Consider the following 18,915-nt stretch of genomic DNA (forward strand, 5'->3'; position numbering starts at 1 on the left):
TCTCTCTCTCCCCCTCCACACCTTCCCAGTTCTCAATGGATACAGTCCTACCGTGGTTCAGCCGACCGGGTAGACTGCGCAGGAGACACGTCCCTCCTCGCCACGATCTGGAACAAGGAGGGGGCTCCATTCCAATGCCGAAAGGGACGGCGACAGAGATTCTGCACCACCCTCGGCCGCCTCTCTTGCCTCTGCTCTCCCCAGGCTCTTCACTGAGCGTCTGTCCCCAAAACCGCTGTACGCCGAAGGGGAGAGAGAGAAGTTTACCGCCGCCTTCCCAGCGGGGTCCGAGGTGTTCCTCTCGGCGTCGCGACCACCTGGGGGCCTCCCAGGACTGCCGGCGCCGGATCCATTGTAATTCGAGGCCTGCAGCTCTCGAATATGTTTTAGGGCTGGAAGGTAAGTACCTTCTCCCATTGCCCTTTAGGTCTCCGCTTCTTCTTCTGACCTTCCGGTGTCTTCTGAGATCTTCGTGCTCTTCAGAGCACAGCCAGCATGTCCTGCTCAGAAGGCAGGGCCGGTAAGACTGGGGATCAGAGGATAAGCCCCTCCCCTCTGGGATCAAAGTTTGCCAGCCCTGCCTATGGAAGGGGGAGGTGCTTTCCCAGGAGTAAGGAGTCAAGGACTGTCCCACTCCTGGACCACCGGAGAACAAGAGTGTCTTCTCTCATGACCAACCTTAATCTAGAAATGAACCAAAAGCCAGTCCACCTTTCTATCTTGTGACTGGGGTTTTAAATGGAAAGAATGCACAATCCCTAACTCAAACCACATGGGGGCCTTTACCAGTTGCTTCTTTCCTGCTTGTTGACACATGCCCACATCAGCCCAACCATAAATTAAACAGACACCTAGGCTTTTACAAGAGCCAGATAAAACACTTTTAATACCTCTCCATGTAAGAATGAAGGACTGCTTGCTGTGCAGACCAGCTTGCTGAGACAGAAAGGACTGTCAAGTGTTAACACAAACAGCAAGTGTGACAAAATTTTAATACCAAGTTGGTAAACTTTGACACTGACTGCTGACAATGCCTCTCCCCCCATTTTTGTTTGAAGTTCCCATCTGTTTTTAAGACGTGGGCATAGCTGCCCCTTTCTGAATTACCTGAGAGTTTTTAGATGTCTCTGTGGCGATATCGTTTTCTGCCAGCGGCTGAGTTTCCACTTTCTCTGAACTGTTCATGGAATTTTCCAATGAAGACTGTGAATTCTGTTCATCGGACGCATCTGAAAAAAGTTTACAGGCAAATTGTACAGAGTCTATATGCACACCGCGCTTTTGAGCCAACAGTGATTGCACAGTGATCGTCGTTAGAAGAGAACCTGAAACATTCAGCAAGCAGGGAGATCTGGCGTGAGGGCCCTTGGCAGCGTCTCAGATACAGGCTGGAAGCTGGACAGCTTTTTGAGCCAGCCACTAGAGGGAGGTATGGCGACATGGATATACAAAAGGTAACCTCTGCAAGCATTTGGGTAAGGTTTCTGCAGAGTGGGCAGCCTACAGGAGACAGGCTCAGGGGAGAGAAGCAATGCAAGAGAGCAAAGATACCCCCCCCCCCAATTAACTACAAAGCTAAAACGCACGACCTTGAATTCATACACTAATGGCTAGTTTGTTCCGGTATCTACAGAATGACTTCCGGAATGATTATAATAGTGTTTCACGCAGGACAGACTTCAAAAGAACGTGTTATTTATAGAACTACACCAAATATATTCTCTTCAACTGGATCCATTCAAAAACCCAGTCTTGGTTTATAGTTTCTTAATACCAAACATAGGACTCTACGCTTACTGTCTGAAATGCAATAAAGACAAAACAGAATCTAAGAAGTGGCCAGGAAGACGTTAAAGAGGACCTTATATGGATTTCTGTACTGAAAACCCAATTATCTTTTGGTGATCGGAGAGAGGGAGATTAAAGCCTCTCCTCGACCGTAAAGTCTGTATTCCCTTCTCTTTCACTCATGAGCCTAAAACCAAGAAAACTAAAGTATTAGATTCTGCATTCCTTCAGACTACACGTTAAAATGCACACTAAAAGTGAACATATTTAAGAGGAGTTCCCAATAGCGCCTTAAGAGCTGGAGTGAACCAGATTAGAACTCAATCTCACCTTAAAGCCGGGCGCCACTCAAGCAGCTTCAGGGTAGCAAGCTATTGCTATTTTTTGCACCCCATGATTACAAAGGAGCTAATTAAGAAACCTGGCTAAACCAGAGGAGTACAAACCCAGCACCTCAGAGCTCAGCCGCTGAGCCACTCAAAATTAAGCACAGGTGTCTTGATATGAAAAGGAATGGGAAATATCTGCATGCTTAAGAACATAAGAGAAGCCAGTGTTGGATCAGGCCGATGGCCCATCCAGTCGAACACTCTGTCACACAGTGGCCAAAAAGACCAGGTGCCATCAGGATGTCCAGCAGTGGGGCCAGGATACCAGAAGCCCTCCCACTGTTGCCCCCCCCCAAAGCACCAGAATACAGCGCATTCCTTGCCCCAGACTGAGAGTCCCTATCTATACCTTGTGGCTAACAGCCACTGATGGACCTCTGCTCCATATTAAGAACATAAGAGAAACCAATGGTTGATCAGGCCAATGGCCCTTCCAGTCCAACATTCTGTCACACAGTGGCCAAAAAGACCAGGTGCCATCAGGATGTCCAGCAGTGGGGCCAGGATACCAGAAGCCCTCCCACTGTTGCCCCCCCCCAAAGCACCAGAATACAGCGCATTCCTTGCCCCAGACTGAGAGTCCCTATCTATACCTTGTGGCTAAGAGCCACTGATGGACCTCCGCTCCATATGCTTATATGCTGCCAAGGCCAAGAAACTGTGCTTTGTACTGTGACCTAACAAGCTCCGCAAAAATTCACCTTTGCCAATAACTATTCACGTAGGCATAGTAAAAGTGAAAGCTAACTAAATTTTGCTTCATCTTCTGCATGTGAAAGAAATGGGCTTGGCGGTCCACCACCCTCTTCCATGAACCACGCGAGGTCTGCCAGCCCCGAAAAGAGGAAGCAAAGGCAGCGACGGCTCCTTTACCTTCTGACCCAGGCTCCTCTTTCGCTTCCGCTTGAGTGTCATCGGACTTCGTTTCGGGACCATCTGCTTGCCCCGTCGAGTTCTGCTCCGGCGTGGGACTCGAATTGCTGCTGTTCTCTTGCTTTATCGGAGAAGCATCAGCGATCGAACTCTGGTTGCTGTTGTCATCTACAAGCAGAAAGGTGGCTTGGTGAAAAAACGGAGCACTCCAAAACTTTTTTGGGGGGAGGGGTTGTGGGTATCGCCATATAGAATTCTCTTGCATTTGTAGCACGTTCAAACTTTGTTCTCAAATCAACAGGAATTCTCTGTGTCAAGGATGCGAGCGGGGCCAAAACGACATAACATTTATTTACTTGTTTCATCTGTACCCTAGCCTTTCTTCCCCCAGGGGACCCAAAGTGGCTTCTCCTCGACTCTATTTTATCCTCACAACAACCCTGTGAGGTACGTTAGGCTGAGAGTCTGTGACTGGCCCAAGGTCACCCAGCAAGCTTCCTTGGCAGAGTGGGGACTCGATTCTGGGTCTCTCTGATCCTAGTCCGACACTAACCGTGACACCACACACTAGCTCTCCCAGTATTAATTTGTTTTGCTGCAAATACTTAAGAGCTGAACTAGATATGATGCTGGCTTCCATGGTTGCTATTCAAGTGTCTGCCTCATTCACAAAGAGACCAAAAAAAAAGGAGGGAAACCAGCATACAAGAAATGGTGCAAAACACAAGAGACTGCTGGTTGAAATCACTTGAAGTGAACTATAACTATAACTGTGTGTGTGTATATATATAAATTATATGTAATGCCAAATTCACTATCAGTATAACTAGATGAAACCTGAGTATTCTTGCAAGACAGAACACAAATGCAGAAAAATAATCATAATAGTACAGAAAAGTAAAGTCCCATAAATTTCAAAGTGTCTCACTCACTCCTGTTGTATTATAATTTCATAGTCCAACTTGACATGCATTCCTCATGGAGTGGACTCGTATAGTTCCAGGAGGATCCAAATAATCTTGAAATCCATAAGCGACACATAGTCCGGATGCAAGCTGCCGTGTTTCAAATAATTCTTTTTCAAAGGATTGATTAAACGGATTTCTGCATGTGTTACTACTGAGATTGGGTCCCACTATAGCCTTTCAATTTGAAAAAGAATTATTCAAAACGCGGCAGCTTGCATCCGGACTACGAATGCTCGTGCAAGGACTCTGATGGGAGGGGAGGGAGGGACCCCGGCGGCTAGCCGTGCTGCTGCAGCCCCGGGGGCAACATTGCACGGCTGTTGCAGACGCCAACGAGGGCAGCAGCCCAGCTGGACAGCCACGGAGAGGCTCTGGAGTCACCACTCTGGCCGCTTGGAGGCTGACCACGGTGCCTACGCCCCACAGGCCGCTGCCAGACACTCGCCCCTCGACACCGCCATCTTGGTAGCGGGGAGAGGGCCAACGTGCCGCTCCTCTGTGTCCTCGAAGACAGCTCGAGTAGGGAGCCGCTGCCGGCCCGGCCCCTCGACACCCCACGCCCGGCGTCTGAGGAGTGCCTACAAAGCAGGGAGCCTGGGGGGAGCTGCAAGGCAGTGGCTACAAGGTGGGCCCCCTTTCTAGCGCCCATTGCATACTTGCTGCAATGAGCCTTGCTCCTAGTATGTGCGTGTGTGTGTGTGTATCGTTCACTTCAAGTGATTTTAACCAGTGGTCTCTTGTGTTTTGCACCATTCACAAAGAGTGCATTTAATTTCATCAAAAGAGACACAAAGGTAGAGGGAAGCTTCCTTACTTTCCCCGCCGTCCCTCTCCCCAAACTCCACTACTGACAAGGCAAAAGGCATCTGGAGTAACGGTGCGGCAGACCCACTCTAAGGCTGAAAGGGGTGCACGGTGGGCGAGTAAACTTGTTCAGAGTGTTTAGATGCCACCTCTCCAGAAACCTGCTCGAGGCGGCTCAAAACTAACAGTGCAAACCAACAAACTGTTAAAAACAAGCCGATGAGAAACGATATAATGCAACCACCGAGCGGCCTGGAATGAGATTCATAAAACAGCAAAGAAGATATGGAACCCATCAGCTAAAAGCTGGGTAACGAGAAATGTTTTGGCCTGGCACCTGAAGGAGGAAAGGTAGGCAAAAAGTAGGCAGGTGCCAGGTGAGCCTCGAGGGGGGAGGGTTTAAAAAAAGTGAGGTGCCACCACTGAAAAAGCCCTGTCTCTGGTCACCACTTGCCTTACCCCTGTAAGCAGGGGGCACAGAGCAGGGCGTGAGAAGAGAATCTTAACGGGCAGGCTGGACAGTATGAGAGGAGGTAGTCCCTGAAGTACTCTTGTCCCGAGCTGATTAAGGCCTTGAAGCTAAGAACCAGCCCTTGGAACTATGCCCAGAAGCAGATGGGAAAGCCAGTGCAGATCTTTCGGCACAGGGGAGATACGATACCTGAATCTAACCCCTGACAACAGCCCGGCTGCCACATTTTGGATTTACAGACGTTTCTGGACAGTTTTGAAAGACTCAAACTTAGTTCTCGTATCAGTTTGTTCACTCTTGCATTTGTCTGCTAATCTACTGCCATTCACAGGTCTTACTAACTGCTTTAATCCAATCTCAGCTATATTTATTGCCCAGTTACTTATGCGGTTTTGACTCTAACTAGCCCTTCCTGGCGACTACCCCCCCCCAATCTATATGAGGCTTGAGGGAATCCATTTCAATGTCTCCGAAGAAGTGTGCATGCACACGGAAGCTTACAACCGGAATTAAACTTTGTTGGTCTTAAAGGTGCCAATGGACTCCAACTTCATTCCAGCCCCATTACAGTAATCTAAGCTGGATGTGATCAGAGCATGGACTACTGTGGGCAGATCACGCCTTTTGACAACAAACCGTCATTTCTGACGTCCACCCAGCAATTCGAAAGCCTCAGCGAGTAGATAAAATGGGAACCACTCCTTAGAGAGGGTGGGCACACCAACTCCCCTGTGGGAAGGTGTTAGCTGTCGGTTGGGACGTCCTGCTCCAGGATCGGAAGGCGGTTAGAAACTACTTGGCTACAAGAAAAATCCCTGCAGTGGGATGCTCCGGCCAGGCGGTGGCAGTGTGGCGATAGGACACACGGGTCCTGAAGCCCCAACGGTCATCAAGCCGGTCGACGCAGCCGTTCGGGAAATGACTGATCCAAGCCAGAGACGTTTCCACCGTGCAGTTACGGCGTGTGCAATTAAAAATGAATTATATGTTGTCTTTCCTATCCCCTATGAAAACATTGTTAGTCCCCTGTCTAAAAGGGTAACTGTAAATCACTTTGAGCCCACTCGTGGAGAAAGCGATTAATAAATCAAAAGCATTATTATTTATTATTATTTATTTATCAGCTGAAGCTGATCTATAAACAACAAAAGCAGCTGCCAATGCTGTCCAGTTGGGCCACTGGCAGTCTAACGTTCACATGGACTCTATTCAGAAGCCTAGATTTCTGTTTGCAAAATCTCCCTGTTACATATACTTGCACACAGCTCGGCCTATTTAACAGCGCAGGGTCATCCAAGGATAAGGAACCAACTGGGGTGAAAGTTCTAGGGCCTCTTGGCTTAAGCTTGTGTACACGTTGCGATGCTCTCTGCATTTACAGGATTTCTCCACTTTTCAGCACGAACTGTGAGGCGAAATGGGGGGCTTCTAATCTATCCCAGTGATGAGTCTAAGCCAGCTATTGCGGAATGCTATCGTGATTGAGTTAACCTACTGATTAAAGGAAAACAGTCACATCCTTGTCCTGGAGACCAGCGTCTAGCTGGTAGCAATTACAGACCTCATTACATTCTTATTTTGGCTTTGTAATGATGCTTGGGGGAACAGTAAACACAAAAGACTGGAATGCACAGGAGACATGGCTACAAATACTGTGGCTGAAGTCACCTGTTTGCTAGTCCTATGGGATGAACAGGAGATCTGAGTTCCACTTCTAAACTACCTTACGGGTGACAGCAAACACAGCTAAAGTGGAAGCAAATGAAGGCACCAAAGGCAGGAAAAAATGACATTTCAAGCAGAACTCTCTGCTAACCGTCCGTTGCACGTGCCAGAATGAATACCAGGCTCGGCACAGCGTGGGTTGGAATTACGCCAATGCATCAAGAACTTATAGAGCAGATTAAGAGCCAATGCAGAAGGCTGAACTGGTGGTAGTGAGAAGGATCGGCTATCAATTCTACCCCTGGATTCTGTTGACCCATTTCTGGATGCGGGTCTCTGGGGTTCCAAAGCAAGAATTCAACTACCTGAAAGTTTTCATATCCATGACACTGAACGTCTGAAGAACAAGTGCTCTACTTGCCTAAAGAATGTAACATCTGACCACAGAGGTACATCATTAGACCTTTGCAAGAGGGCTGAAATCCATTCAAGCAGTAGAAGGGGGAGACCCGTCCGGATGAAGAAGAAGAAAAAGAGAAGAGATTGGATTTCTACCCCGCCCTTCACTTCCCAAAGGAGTCTCAGAGCGGCTTACAAACTCCTTCCCCTCCCCACAACAGACACCCTGTGAGGTAGGTGGGGATGAGAGAGCTCTGAGAGAAACTGCTCCTGAGAGAAGAAGAGGAGGAGATTGGATTTATACCCTGCCCTTCACTACCCAAAGGAGTCTCAGAGCGGCTTACAGGAGTCCCAGATTAGAGTCCGTGCACTAACCACTACACCAAAAGAAGAGATTGGATTTATGCCCCGCCCTTCACTACCCAAAGGTGTCTCAGAGCGGCTTACAAACTCCTTCCCCTTCCCCTCTCCACCACACACACCCTGTGAGGAAGGCGGGGCTGAGAGAGCTCTGACAGAAACTGCTCTTTTTCAAGAACAGCTCTGACAGAACTATGGCTTGCCCAAGGTCATCCAGCAGCTGCGAGTGGAGGAGTGGGGAATCAAACCCGGTTCTCCCAGATTAGAGTCCGCGCACTTAACCACGACACCAAACCGGCTCTGACAGGGCAGCCTTGGCCCACTGCCCAAAAAATGCTTCTGGAGTTGCAAAGCTTGCAAGCCCTTGCCTGTAGCTGTTCCCGCTAATAAAAGCTATCGCCTTACCTACTTCGCCTCTCACCGAGACATCCGGAATTGGAAAATTACAGATTGCTCTGATGGTAGCCATGGTAACATTTAATGACTCACTCCAAGTGTTAATCTGTCAAGCACATGCTTCTGGAGAGAAAACCTTCATTTCCCCCATTCACTTTCATCAGGCTGGAGGCTTTACAGGAGGTATATAACAGGGGAGGGGAGAAAAGCCCATGTCCTGGAAGCCACTCTGACAACAAATGAGAATCTGCACTATTCACTGTTAAGCTAATGAAATCACTGTGAACTAGAGCATCAAGACATTTCCATTTCTTATAGCATCATTACAGTGTGCTCCTTGCCGTTCAGGTTCCAGCAGATTAAAAAAAAAAAAGGCCCCCAAACAATTACAGTCTAGCAACAGAAGAAGCTGCCAAGGGAGGCTGGGTGAACCCTTTCTTCGGGGGCCTGGAATGCGAAGGTGACCGAGTCCTGTCCTCGAGAAGTTTTAAACGACATGCATTCTGCTGCCTAAGGAGCCTATGAGCCCAGGACGCAGGTGCCCTAACAACTCTCACTTTGCAGAACTTGATCTAAGCTTCTGAACAACCTTTTTGTAATAACGCCAAGATCCACAGCCATTCCAGCTTTCTTACCACACAAAACCTCCACTGCCACATCGCTTCCTCATTGTCAACATCGAACAATATGCGCCCATTAACATTCCCACCCGTACGCCCACCGGCACGAAGCTACAGCCGACGAAGCCCTCTCCTTCAGACCATCCCTCCAAAGTCTTCTATTTTAAAAGCTGAGGTTGCTATTCAACAGTCCCAGGAGATGGAGGAAATTACGAAATGTAAATTTAAGGAGGAGCCGGAATTGTTACTTTTGGGACTTAAAATGGAAGAAGTAAACATTGCAAAACGGACTCTAATGTGGTACATGATCACAACAGCCAGAATGACTTATGCTCAATGCTGGAAACAAGAAAAAACGCCAGGGATCTGGGAGTGGATAAAAAAGTTGCTTTTTATAGTTGAAATGGATAAAATGACAGGAAAGCTCAAGAATCGGGAAGCGAAGAATTTTTTGCAGACTGGATAGATCTTAAAGAATATCTGGAGAAATATTGGGATGTGAAGAATAATCTATTTTGCTTTAATAAGAGACAGAAGGAGTTAGTTCAAATGTGTAAGAATAATAGTTGAAAGAAATGTTACCTTATAAGTTTAATTATTGATGTGGGGAGAAGAGAGAAGAAAATAGAAGATTTGGAAGGTTAGGGTTGTCAGGCCTCCTGCTGATTGCTGATGTTGCCTGCCACTTCTTCAAGCCACGGTGGGAGAAAAATAAAATGCTGCTGGCCTCTGTGCGAGTACATCACTTCTGGTGACTACCCGGAAGTGACAGTGGGTAGCTCCAGGGATCGCTGGAAACTCTATGGTAGTTTCCAGTGTTGCCTAGAGCTACTCATTGTCACTTCTGGGTTATAGTGATGTTGGCAATGTTGCCAATGTTATATGCCCCCATGTCCCTACCCCCAAACTCCCACATATAACTGTATGTTATCCCTGTACTCCAGTAAACTGTGTGCCTGCAGGAGCAGCTATTCAGCTAGCTGGCATACCGAGCACCATCACTGTGCACATATAACACTTCATAATTTGTCCTCATACAGCAGAAGACATCCAAAGAATAGTGCAATAGGCCTAGGACTTCAGAATTAGCAGTGTGAAAAACAAACATCCAGGTGATCATATGAAGTACTTGACTTAACAGTGATGTGGGATGGTTGTGAATGGTTGTGTGAGTGTATATGAGTATGGCTGTAGATCACTGAAATGATTGCACCTTTAATTTCGTTGTACTATATACAATGACAATAAAGTATATTATTATTATTATCATTGATGTTATATCCAAATAAAATTGTTTTTATAAAACCCAGTCCCAGGAAGCTACCGTACACTGAGCCTGACCGTGGCTCCAACTGGCAGCTGCTCTTCAGGGGGAGAAATTTATTTATTTGTTTGTTTCAATTTTTATCCCGCCTTGCCACAGAACTGGCTCGAGGTGGCTAACAACATTAACACACTAAAACAATAAATACATTAAAATACAATGAAATATACAACAAAGCCTAAGCAACTGAACAGTACTAGTGATAAAGATGGTGGTGTATAATATGCAAACAAAGGCAATAACCAGTTGGTGTTTCTGGCGGGCCAAGATGTACTCTAGCGGCGCATTCGTCAGCGGCACATTTGCCAGTGGCCCACTCATCAGCGGCGGCCCCTAATCGAAAGCCTGGTGGAAGAGCTCCGTTTTACAGGCCCTGTGGAACTGTAAAAGGTCCCGCAGGGCCCTGGTGTTATCCGGGAGCTCGTTCCACCAGCGTGGGGCCGCCGCCGAAAAGGTCTTTAACAACACTTACTACGTGGACCTTCCGGCTGGAGATGCTGGGAATTAAACAAGGGAACTGCTGCATGCAAAGCAGATGCTCTGCCACTGAGTCTCAGCCCCTCCCCTTAAAGTCTTTTGGATTATGGTGTTACCCTCTGCTCAACGAAGACTTCTGAACCGGCTGACCCCCGGGGGAGCCACTGTTTTCTCAGTCCTCATTCCTTACTTTATACAGCTGAGGGACCCAACCAGGAATGCAAGCCACACATCAATCAATTTGGAAATCAAATCCACGTATCTGGAAGACTCCTTCCTCTCCCTCCGCCCCGCCACTGTTCCGTGTTCCCACCCCACTCACCGTGCATATCCATCATTCCGGGGGAGGAGCTGTTCTCTGGAGTAGTGACCTCAGAACCACACTTTTCATCTTTGCCCTTTTTCTTATTCTTGTTCTTCTGGAACAGGAAGGGAGATTAAGATCGTGAGCTCGTTTAGCCTGGACTAACGGTCAGGAGTTGGTGCTTGTGCCCTTCAACAGAGACTGAATTCTCAGAAAACCATTTAATTATTTTTTTTTTGTGAAGACGGACATTGTTAGATGGGCATCTTCTTATCAATATTATATCATCCTGAACAGCTCTCCTGCCATAAGACTACAACAGCATAATCAAAAACACCTGAATGATGACATCATCTACTACTATAACCAAAAAAGAACAGATCCAGATCAAGATGACCAATTATACCGGTTGAATAGGACGGCAAGTTTATGAGCTGCACGGATTCCTTTAGTCAGGAAGGCTGCGACACCTGGGGAGAGAAATTCCTCTCTATATCCTGCTGTTGTCATGCTCAGTACAGATTTTTCCAACTGGCAGACATAAGACTGGACTTTTAAGTCAAGGTAATTCATACTGTGGTTTAAAATTACTACCAGCAGAAGGGTGGGGTCTCTAAATTAAGCGTTGTATTCGCACTTCAGATACTTGAGCCGATCATCAGAACAACATTTTCACTATTCCTTTATTTATTTGTTAAATTCATTTATCCCCTGCCTTTCTCTCTCCCCGGTGGGGACTCAAAGTGGCTCACATCGTTCTCTTCTCCGTTTTATCCTCACAACAGCCCTGTGAGGTAGGTTAGGCTGAGAGAGCATCAGTGGCCCAGCAGGCTTCTTGGGCACAAATGAGGATTCAGACCCGGGTTTCCCAAATACTAGTCTGACGCTCTTAACCGCTACACCACACCAAAGGAAAAAAGAAAGAATAAGAAAATTATGATCTCCGCAGCTGGAATTAAGGAAATTAGAGAGCTCACATACCCAGAGGGGGCTGTTACGATTCACACTGTTATCCCACTCTGCCTCTGAGGCGCTTAAGGCGGGATACACAGGCCCCCCCCCTCGCCCCCCCCTGGTAATTTCACAACCACATGATGTAAACACAGCTGAAAAATCAGCAGCTGGACCAAAGTGACCCGAGGAACTTAGCAGCTGAGCAGGATTCTTATAACAGGGACACCCGAGTCCAAATCCCGCTCTCCATCCACCACATCACACTGGCGTAAGACGAGGACAGGCTGGCAAGGACAACGTCTCCAGGAATCAAACACTGGACCCCAGCACCCATGGCAATGTACTAGTTAGTTCCTGCTCCCAAGCCTCTGATATACTACAGGATGTACTGTACAGTATTTACAACACTTGGCCTCAGAAGATGAACATTTATCTGACAGTTTCTTCTTTACATTGAAAGCAAAGTACCTGTTAGGTACATGTTAAGAAATAACAGTGTCGCACTTACCGGTAACCAATGTTCCCTCTAAGCTGTGGAGTCTTGTGAGCAAAAATTCTACTTTCTGAGCTCCTGGCATTAAAGCTGTGAGTGAGCGATTTGGCTACTGCATAAGTTAGTTTTCTCTGGAGCCGTCCTTCCTGAGCTAAGACAAAAATGGGTGAGCCGGAGGCTAAAAAACTGTGAGCTAGCTCACACTAACTCAGCTTAGAGGGAACACAGCCTGTAACTGCTGTTCATCGAGTTGTCACTGTGCAGGCATGCAGGCCAGCCGCCGAAAGGTTTTCTAGCTAGTCTAGTAAGAGAGTAGGAGGAGCGCCCCCTCAACTGGAAACACTGGAGCCGTTTTCCCGCCTAACAGTCGTGTGCTCCAGGGAGGGGCCCTGCACACGCCCTCGGTTCTCCTGAGCAGCCGCTATGAACCAAAGATACCATTTCCTTCAACAGAGGAATAAATAGCTCACAGCGGGGTAGGAGAGAGGGATGTGTGCCTGCACAGTGACAGTTACAGATAAGTGCAATGCTGTTTTCATCATCGTTGTCCTGTGCAGTCCCGTACGGGAGACTAACAAGCTGACTTATCCCGGTGGTGAGGTGAGCGATTCACCCCGAAATAGAATACAAGACTGCCTTCTGTACTGATGTCTCCCTTCTTATATTAAACAGAGTGTCTTTAACGGTGTCTGCAGACAACTCGGTGGCTGCCTTGCACACCTCAGTCAGCGGGATGCCTTGTCGAAAAGCGGCAGACGCTGATCGGGACCAGTGTTCCCTCTAAGCTGAGTTAATGTGAGCCAGCTCACGGTTTTTTCAGCCTCCAGCTCACACATTTTTGTCTTAGCTCAGGAAGGGTGGCCCCAGAGCAAACTAACTTTGGCTACTGCATAATCGCTCGCTCACAGCTTTAAGGCCAGGAGCTCACAAAGTAGAATTTTTGCTCACAAGACTCCACAGTTTAGAGGGAGCATTGATTCCCACAGTAGGGAAGCTCCACTGTGCAAAAATGGGGTAGATAGAATCTTGATGAATGGACCACTGGGTTCTCCCTCATCTACTCAATCTATCTGCAGTGATATTTTCCCAAACCGGCAATATGGATGGCCTGGAGGGTTGTGTGGCTTGCACCTGCCCATTCCCAATGACAGTGGCTTCTGAACACAAAGGGAGGGAGGCAGTAAGGGCATAACGAATTGCTCTCAGTAGGTTGATATGTAGACCGCATTCAGTTCTGGACCATGTGTCACCGACACATATATCCCCCTGGTGGGCACCCCAACCTGAGAGGGAAGCGTCTGTAGTAAATTCCGATTTGAAGAGATTGAGAACTAAGGGGTATTCCCATCAGTAAGTTACAGCCGAGGATCCACCGTCTCGATTCCATCAAGATCCCTCTAGGGAATGAAAAACAGTGGTTTTGAGAGTGCAGAGGGGGGCTAAACACTCTTATGAACCAATTCTGTAAAGGTTTCATTTTCAGGCGGGCAAAGGGAACCATGAGGACGGCTGAAGCCATTAGACCAAATAATCTCTGGATGGTGATAGCTTTCTGAAAGGGATTAAGCATGAATTGTTCAACCATGCATTTAATAGATAAGGCCTTGTCCCCTGGCAAGAATACTTGAGCAGCAACAGAATCCAGTCTAGCCCCAATAAAGGACATTTGTTAGCGAGGGATTAGGTTTGACTTTTTCCAATTAATTTGTAAGCCCAGCCTTTGGCAAGTTTGTAAAGCCCATGACAAATGAGTCTAGAGTTCTAGGACAGAAGGGGCAGTAAACAGCCAATCGTCTAAACAGGGGAAGATAGAATATCCCTTGGATCTTAAATGGGCAACCACAACTGCCATACATTCGGTAAACGCATGAGGAGCAGCGGTCAACCCAAAAGGAAGCACCCTATATTCGTGAGGGGTACCTTGAACTAAGAATCGTAAATATTTCCTATGATCCACATGAATGGAGTGAGCTGTTTGTTGGTTTTTCTTGATTTGTTGAAGGAAATCATCAGTCTTAGCTGAGAAGAGCAAAGAACCCTTGAAGGGTCTGACACCCGAATGTATGTTTCAGGAGGGAGAGCAGTTGATCTCAACCAACCATATCTTCTCAGGATTATAGCTGAGGCCATTGTGCACAGAAGCATCGACTGCATGCTTGCCTGCGTTCAATTGTTGCTTTGATAATCTGTGCTTCTGTTTGGATGACTCTGGCTAAAGACTTCTTATCATCAGGCAGCCGATCTAAATAGGGAGCGATCTTTTCCCACAAGAAGAGTTGGTACGCTGACATAATGGTCTGGTAATGAGCAATTCTAAGGTTTAAAGATGACAACACATAAACTTTGTGACTTAAGGCACTGATTATTCTACCCTCTTTGTCAGCTGGGGTGGAATGAGACCCAGCAGTCTGCTTGGCCTGCACCTCTTCTGCTATTAAAGAGGATGGAGCTGGATGGGTGAAAAGGGACAGGCCTCCCACTGAACCCTACACATATTTTCTGTCTTTCGTGATGTGGCTGGGATAGAGGATGATTTTTCCCAAGTAGTCTTTGCTATACCAAGAATTCCTCTCAGAAGAGGAAAGGTACAGTTCCTGGAGAATCGGGGTAGAACCAGCCTAGGATCTTGTTTCAGGGTTTATCATCCGTAGACAAGATCTGGTTGTCCAACAATTGTGCCATTTGCAGCATCTGTTCTGAGTAAAGACATAAGGCCTCACTCGGTGACACCGTCTCCAACAGTGTAATCCGGAGAACGTTCCGAAGCCATGGACCTGTGTTTGTCTTTGCAACCATAGGTGATCGGACCTGAACAGGGGGTCCAGTACATAGGTGTCTGTGGCCGTTCCATCACCCGGAGCATCGATTTTCATGCACGATTGTGACATTTCTGACCATCCTGGACGACACTGAGAAGGATGGCACCGACAATGTTGTTGCCAGGGCCCCAAATGAGCCCACTGAGAAGCTGGGGCAGAAGATCTTGGGATGTGATCTGTCGGTATCTCAACCCTTGGTTCTAGTTCGCATACCGATGGGGACCACACCAGTGACAGGCAAATGGGGGGTGGAGTGCGCAGAGTTGTGCTTCTACGAACTTTTACACCTGTCTTTGGAGATGGTTCCTTTGGATCCAATTTCTTTGGTTCTGTATGTTGTTGTTTTTGGATCTGCAGAGCCTGATCGATTAGACATAAGTTTTTTGTTGTTGTTGTTTTAATTAGACTTAAGTTTTAACTTCAATCTGTGCTTCTTCGGTGGTGGTTCGAAGACGACCTGTTCGGAGCAGTTTCAGGTGTCCCGGACCATCTACAGTTTGAGTCCAACCCTGGAACCAACAGAGCGTAAGAAGTGCGGTCGGCGACCAGTTTGGGTGCCAAGAATACAGGCTGTTGTTCCAGGCAGATTATTTTTGCTGCCGGGTTAGCCAATGTAGAGACAGCCTTTTCCCACAAAGTGGCTTTTAGCCAGGAGGCACGGTTGGCCCTGGCTTTCAGGGTAAACCGCTGGCAGATCTTAAATGCTGATGTGTTATGGTTGTCCCCATAAATGCAATAAACAAATGACGTGCTCATCTGTTCTCATCATCTTCGTTGAACAAGCGGAACATTTTTGAACAACATCCTTTTTGAGAGGAAAAGAGTAAAGCGGTAGCTAAGACATATTTTACTCCAGCAGTGGCAAAGAGAGAACTGAGGGAGTGTGTGGAGCCCCTCCCTGGAGCATGTGACTGTTAGGTGGGAAAATGGCTCCAACATCTCCAGTTGGAAGGAGTCCCTCCTACTCTGTTACTAGGCTAGCTAGAAAATCTTCCGGTGACTGGCCTGCACAGTACCACAGGACAGCGGCGACGATTATAAAATTACAGCTTTCACTTTAACAGATCACATGTAGGCTATTTCTGAAAAAGGAAGGCTTCACATAATTGAAGCCCTTTGCTTTAAAACAAATCACTTATTTGTACACCAGCTCCATACAGAGCAGCAACACTTGCTGAATGTCACACGGAGGGACCGGCCCATTCCCTTAAAGTGCCACGATCATGGCAGCAGATAAAAGCGGCAAAGGGAAGGGCGAGAGCGCCTACTGCACGATAAGACCCAAGCAAAAACAAGATGCGGCATTTTCAATTAGAAGGCGACGTGACTGGTCTCCAAGGAGAGAGTGCCAGCTGCACCAGTCTCAGCATACCCAGCACCCGCTAAGAGAACGAAAAGACAGATGCTTTGGGGGAGGGGGGGGGAAGGGGCCTGGCTTGGAAACTGGAGCACCGGGGGTCAGGCCACACTCTGGAAATCAGGAGCAGATGGCCACATGACAGCCTCATGATACAGCGGGCACTGACAAGTATTGGGGATTTTCTCGGTCAACAGCCTGTGTGTCTGCTGATTAAGACAGGTGAAAAAGCATTATGACCCACGCAAACGCAGGCATACAAATAAATATGCCTGCCCATCTGGCATCGACCAAGGCCTGGGACTTTTCCATTGTGTTTCTTGGTCTGTGGAATGGGCACCCTGAAGAGGTGAGAGTGGGGCCCCCTCCTTGGACATCTTCAGGGGACGCTGGGAGGCCTATCGGCTTGCCAGGGCTTTTGAGGGGGGTTGAATAGCAGGCATCTTTGAAGAAGAGAAGAAGAAGAAGAGATTGGATTTATACCCCACCCTTCACTACCCAAGGGAGTCTCAGAGCGGCTTACAAACTCCTTTCCCTTCCCCTCCCCACAACAGACACCCTGTGAGTTAGGTGGGGCTGAGAGAGCTTTGACAGAAACTGCTCTATTTCAAGGACAGCTCTTGTCAGAAATATGGCTTGCCCAAGGTCATCCAGCAGCTGCAAGTGGAGGAGTGGGGAATCGAACTTGGTTCTCCCAGATTAGAGTCCGTGGACTTAATTACTACACCAAACTGGAGATGGAGAGGGATTTGGGGCTTCTTATTTTATCCTTGGTTTTAGCTGAAGATATTTTTAACTATTCTGTAAGCCACCTTGAACCAAGCAGAAAGGCGGCATATACATTTTAATAAATAAACTGTAAGGACAGGTGGTAATAAAGACAACTATACAATACAATTTTCATTGCCACAATCTCGAGCTGGTTTCAGCAAGGACCAAAAATAGCACCAATGTTTGTTTGAAAAGTCAACAGAATCTTTCAGAGAGACCCAACCCCCACTTTTAAAAATCAATTTTCCATTTAGTTAATTGCCAGACTGCGTATTGGGTACTGGCTCCGGAAAAGGACTCGTCTACTTTTTAATAAATTTAACAAGGAAGCTATAATCATCACCTCATTTTCACTCCAAGCATCCGAACTGACTGCCAATGCTAAGTAATATTATATGATTTTTTTCCCCTACCGAAAGATGTGAAAGACTGTGTCAAGCTGTGTTCTACCCAGAACTCCTTCAGTCTCAGACCCATTTCCTAGCTTCCATCCACAGCTACAGCACAAAAACAACTGGCATTTTTCTAAAGATGGTCATGCAATTCCCCCAGAGGTCCAAGAAATACCCTGAAATACTTACATCATCTACTTTTGGCTCCGTTACTGGTACCCATTTGTAAATCCTCAGGGAGGTGTCACCAACTGTTACCCATTTCTTCTCCCTACGAGGCAGAAATAGTCATTCAGAACACATCGGAAAGTGAAGTGACCTAGTAATGTATGCCCCAGAAGGAATTCAACAAGCTATTTTAACGGGTAGCATGTTCTCAACCGAACTTAGAACTATGCTGAGACCACACACTCAGTTCTGAGACACATATAATTATCTGTGTTTATAATAAAGACCCGTTATCTCAGCAGCCAGCGGGCATAATCTTTGCTGTTCTGAGGTTGCTTTGCTTCTTACTGCAGTAGCAGCAGTCCCTGGATGGAGAAAATTCTATTTTCCACACTATGCACAAGCACATACAAGTAAGTATTAACAACACTTGATGTTTCACATAGTACAAGATTTCTCTTTTGGCGAAGGAACTTAACAATTCTACTTGGGGCTCCCACCAAGAGGTTTACAATTATCTGCACAGACTACAATCGGCGCAGCCCAGATTTCCAGAGACAGGAATACTACAAGACACCACGTGTGCCCCCTCCGGCACTCTATGCAAAACCCCAGGCAGCTGAGCCACTCTGAAATTATAATAAATAGCTGAGAAGGCATGGTGCCTGGAGTGCATGTCTGCAAAGAGATGCTTCACACTGGGGAAGAAAATATTGGAAATGAAGGCTGAGCTTAACAGCCTAACAAAAGAAGATTAAGAACTGTAACAATGTCAGCTCATGAATTGGGGGGGGAGGGGATCCTGCAAACAGGGTATTCAATTCAATTCAAATACCTTTTATTGGCATACAATATTAGAAGCATTTACCAATAACACAATCCAAAAGAAATTATAAGATAGTCGTGGCTATGTCAGGCCTAACTCAAGTTGTCACAAGCTAGATTTGACCATACAAAAGATGCCTGAATCATTAAAAAAAAATTGGCATTCTAAACTTTTAAACTTAAGTTTTTAGACTTACAAATTAAGAATCATTAATATGGTCAGGGTCACTCTTCCGTTTTATAAAACCATGGAGAAACTTAGCGGTCAGTTCAATGATCTCCGGATCTCGTGAAGCA

General features: G+C 46.9%; 1 protein-coding gene across 1 annotated transcript in view; it reads right to left on the reverse strand.

The window, feature by feature from the left end:
- Positions 1 to 18,915, reverse strand: part of BCL7A (B-cell CLL/lymphoma 7A) — a 37,075-nt gene that overhangs the window by 6,554 nt on the left and 11,606 nt on the right. The window contains exons 2-5 of the mRNA XM_015417686.1: positions 17,815 to 17,896; positions 10,858 to 10,954; positions 3,051 to 3,218; positions 1,108 to 1,229 (exon numbers count right to left, since the gene is read on the reverse strand). Coding sequence (XP_015273172.1) covers positions 1,108 to 1,229; positions 3,051 to 3,218; positions 10,858 to 10,954; positions 17,815 to 17,896 — 469 coding nt within the window. The remainder of the gene's footprint in view (positions 1 to 1,107; positions 1,230 to 3,050; positions 3,219 to 10,857; positions 10,955 to 17,814; positions 17,897 to 18,915) is intronic.

Source organism: Gekko japonicus, unplaced genomic scaffold, assembly GCF_001447785.1.
Source record: "Gekko japonicus isolate JY-2015 unplaced genomic scaffold, Gekko_japonicus_V1.1 scaffold64, whole genome shotgun sequence".
Taxonomy (NCBI): Eukaryota; Metazoa; Chordata; class Lepidosauria; order Squamata; family Gekkonidae; genus Gekko; species Gekko japonicus.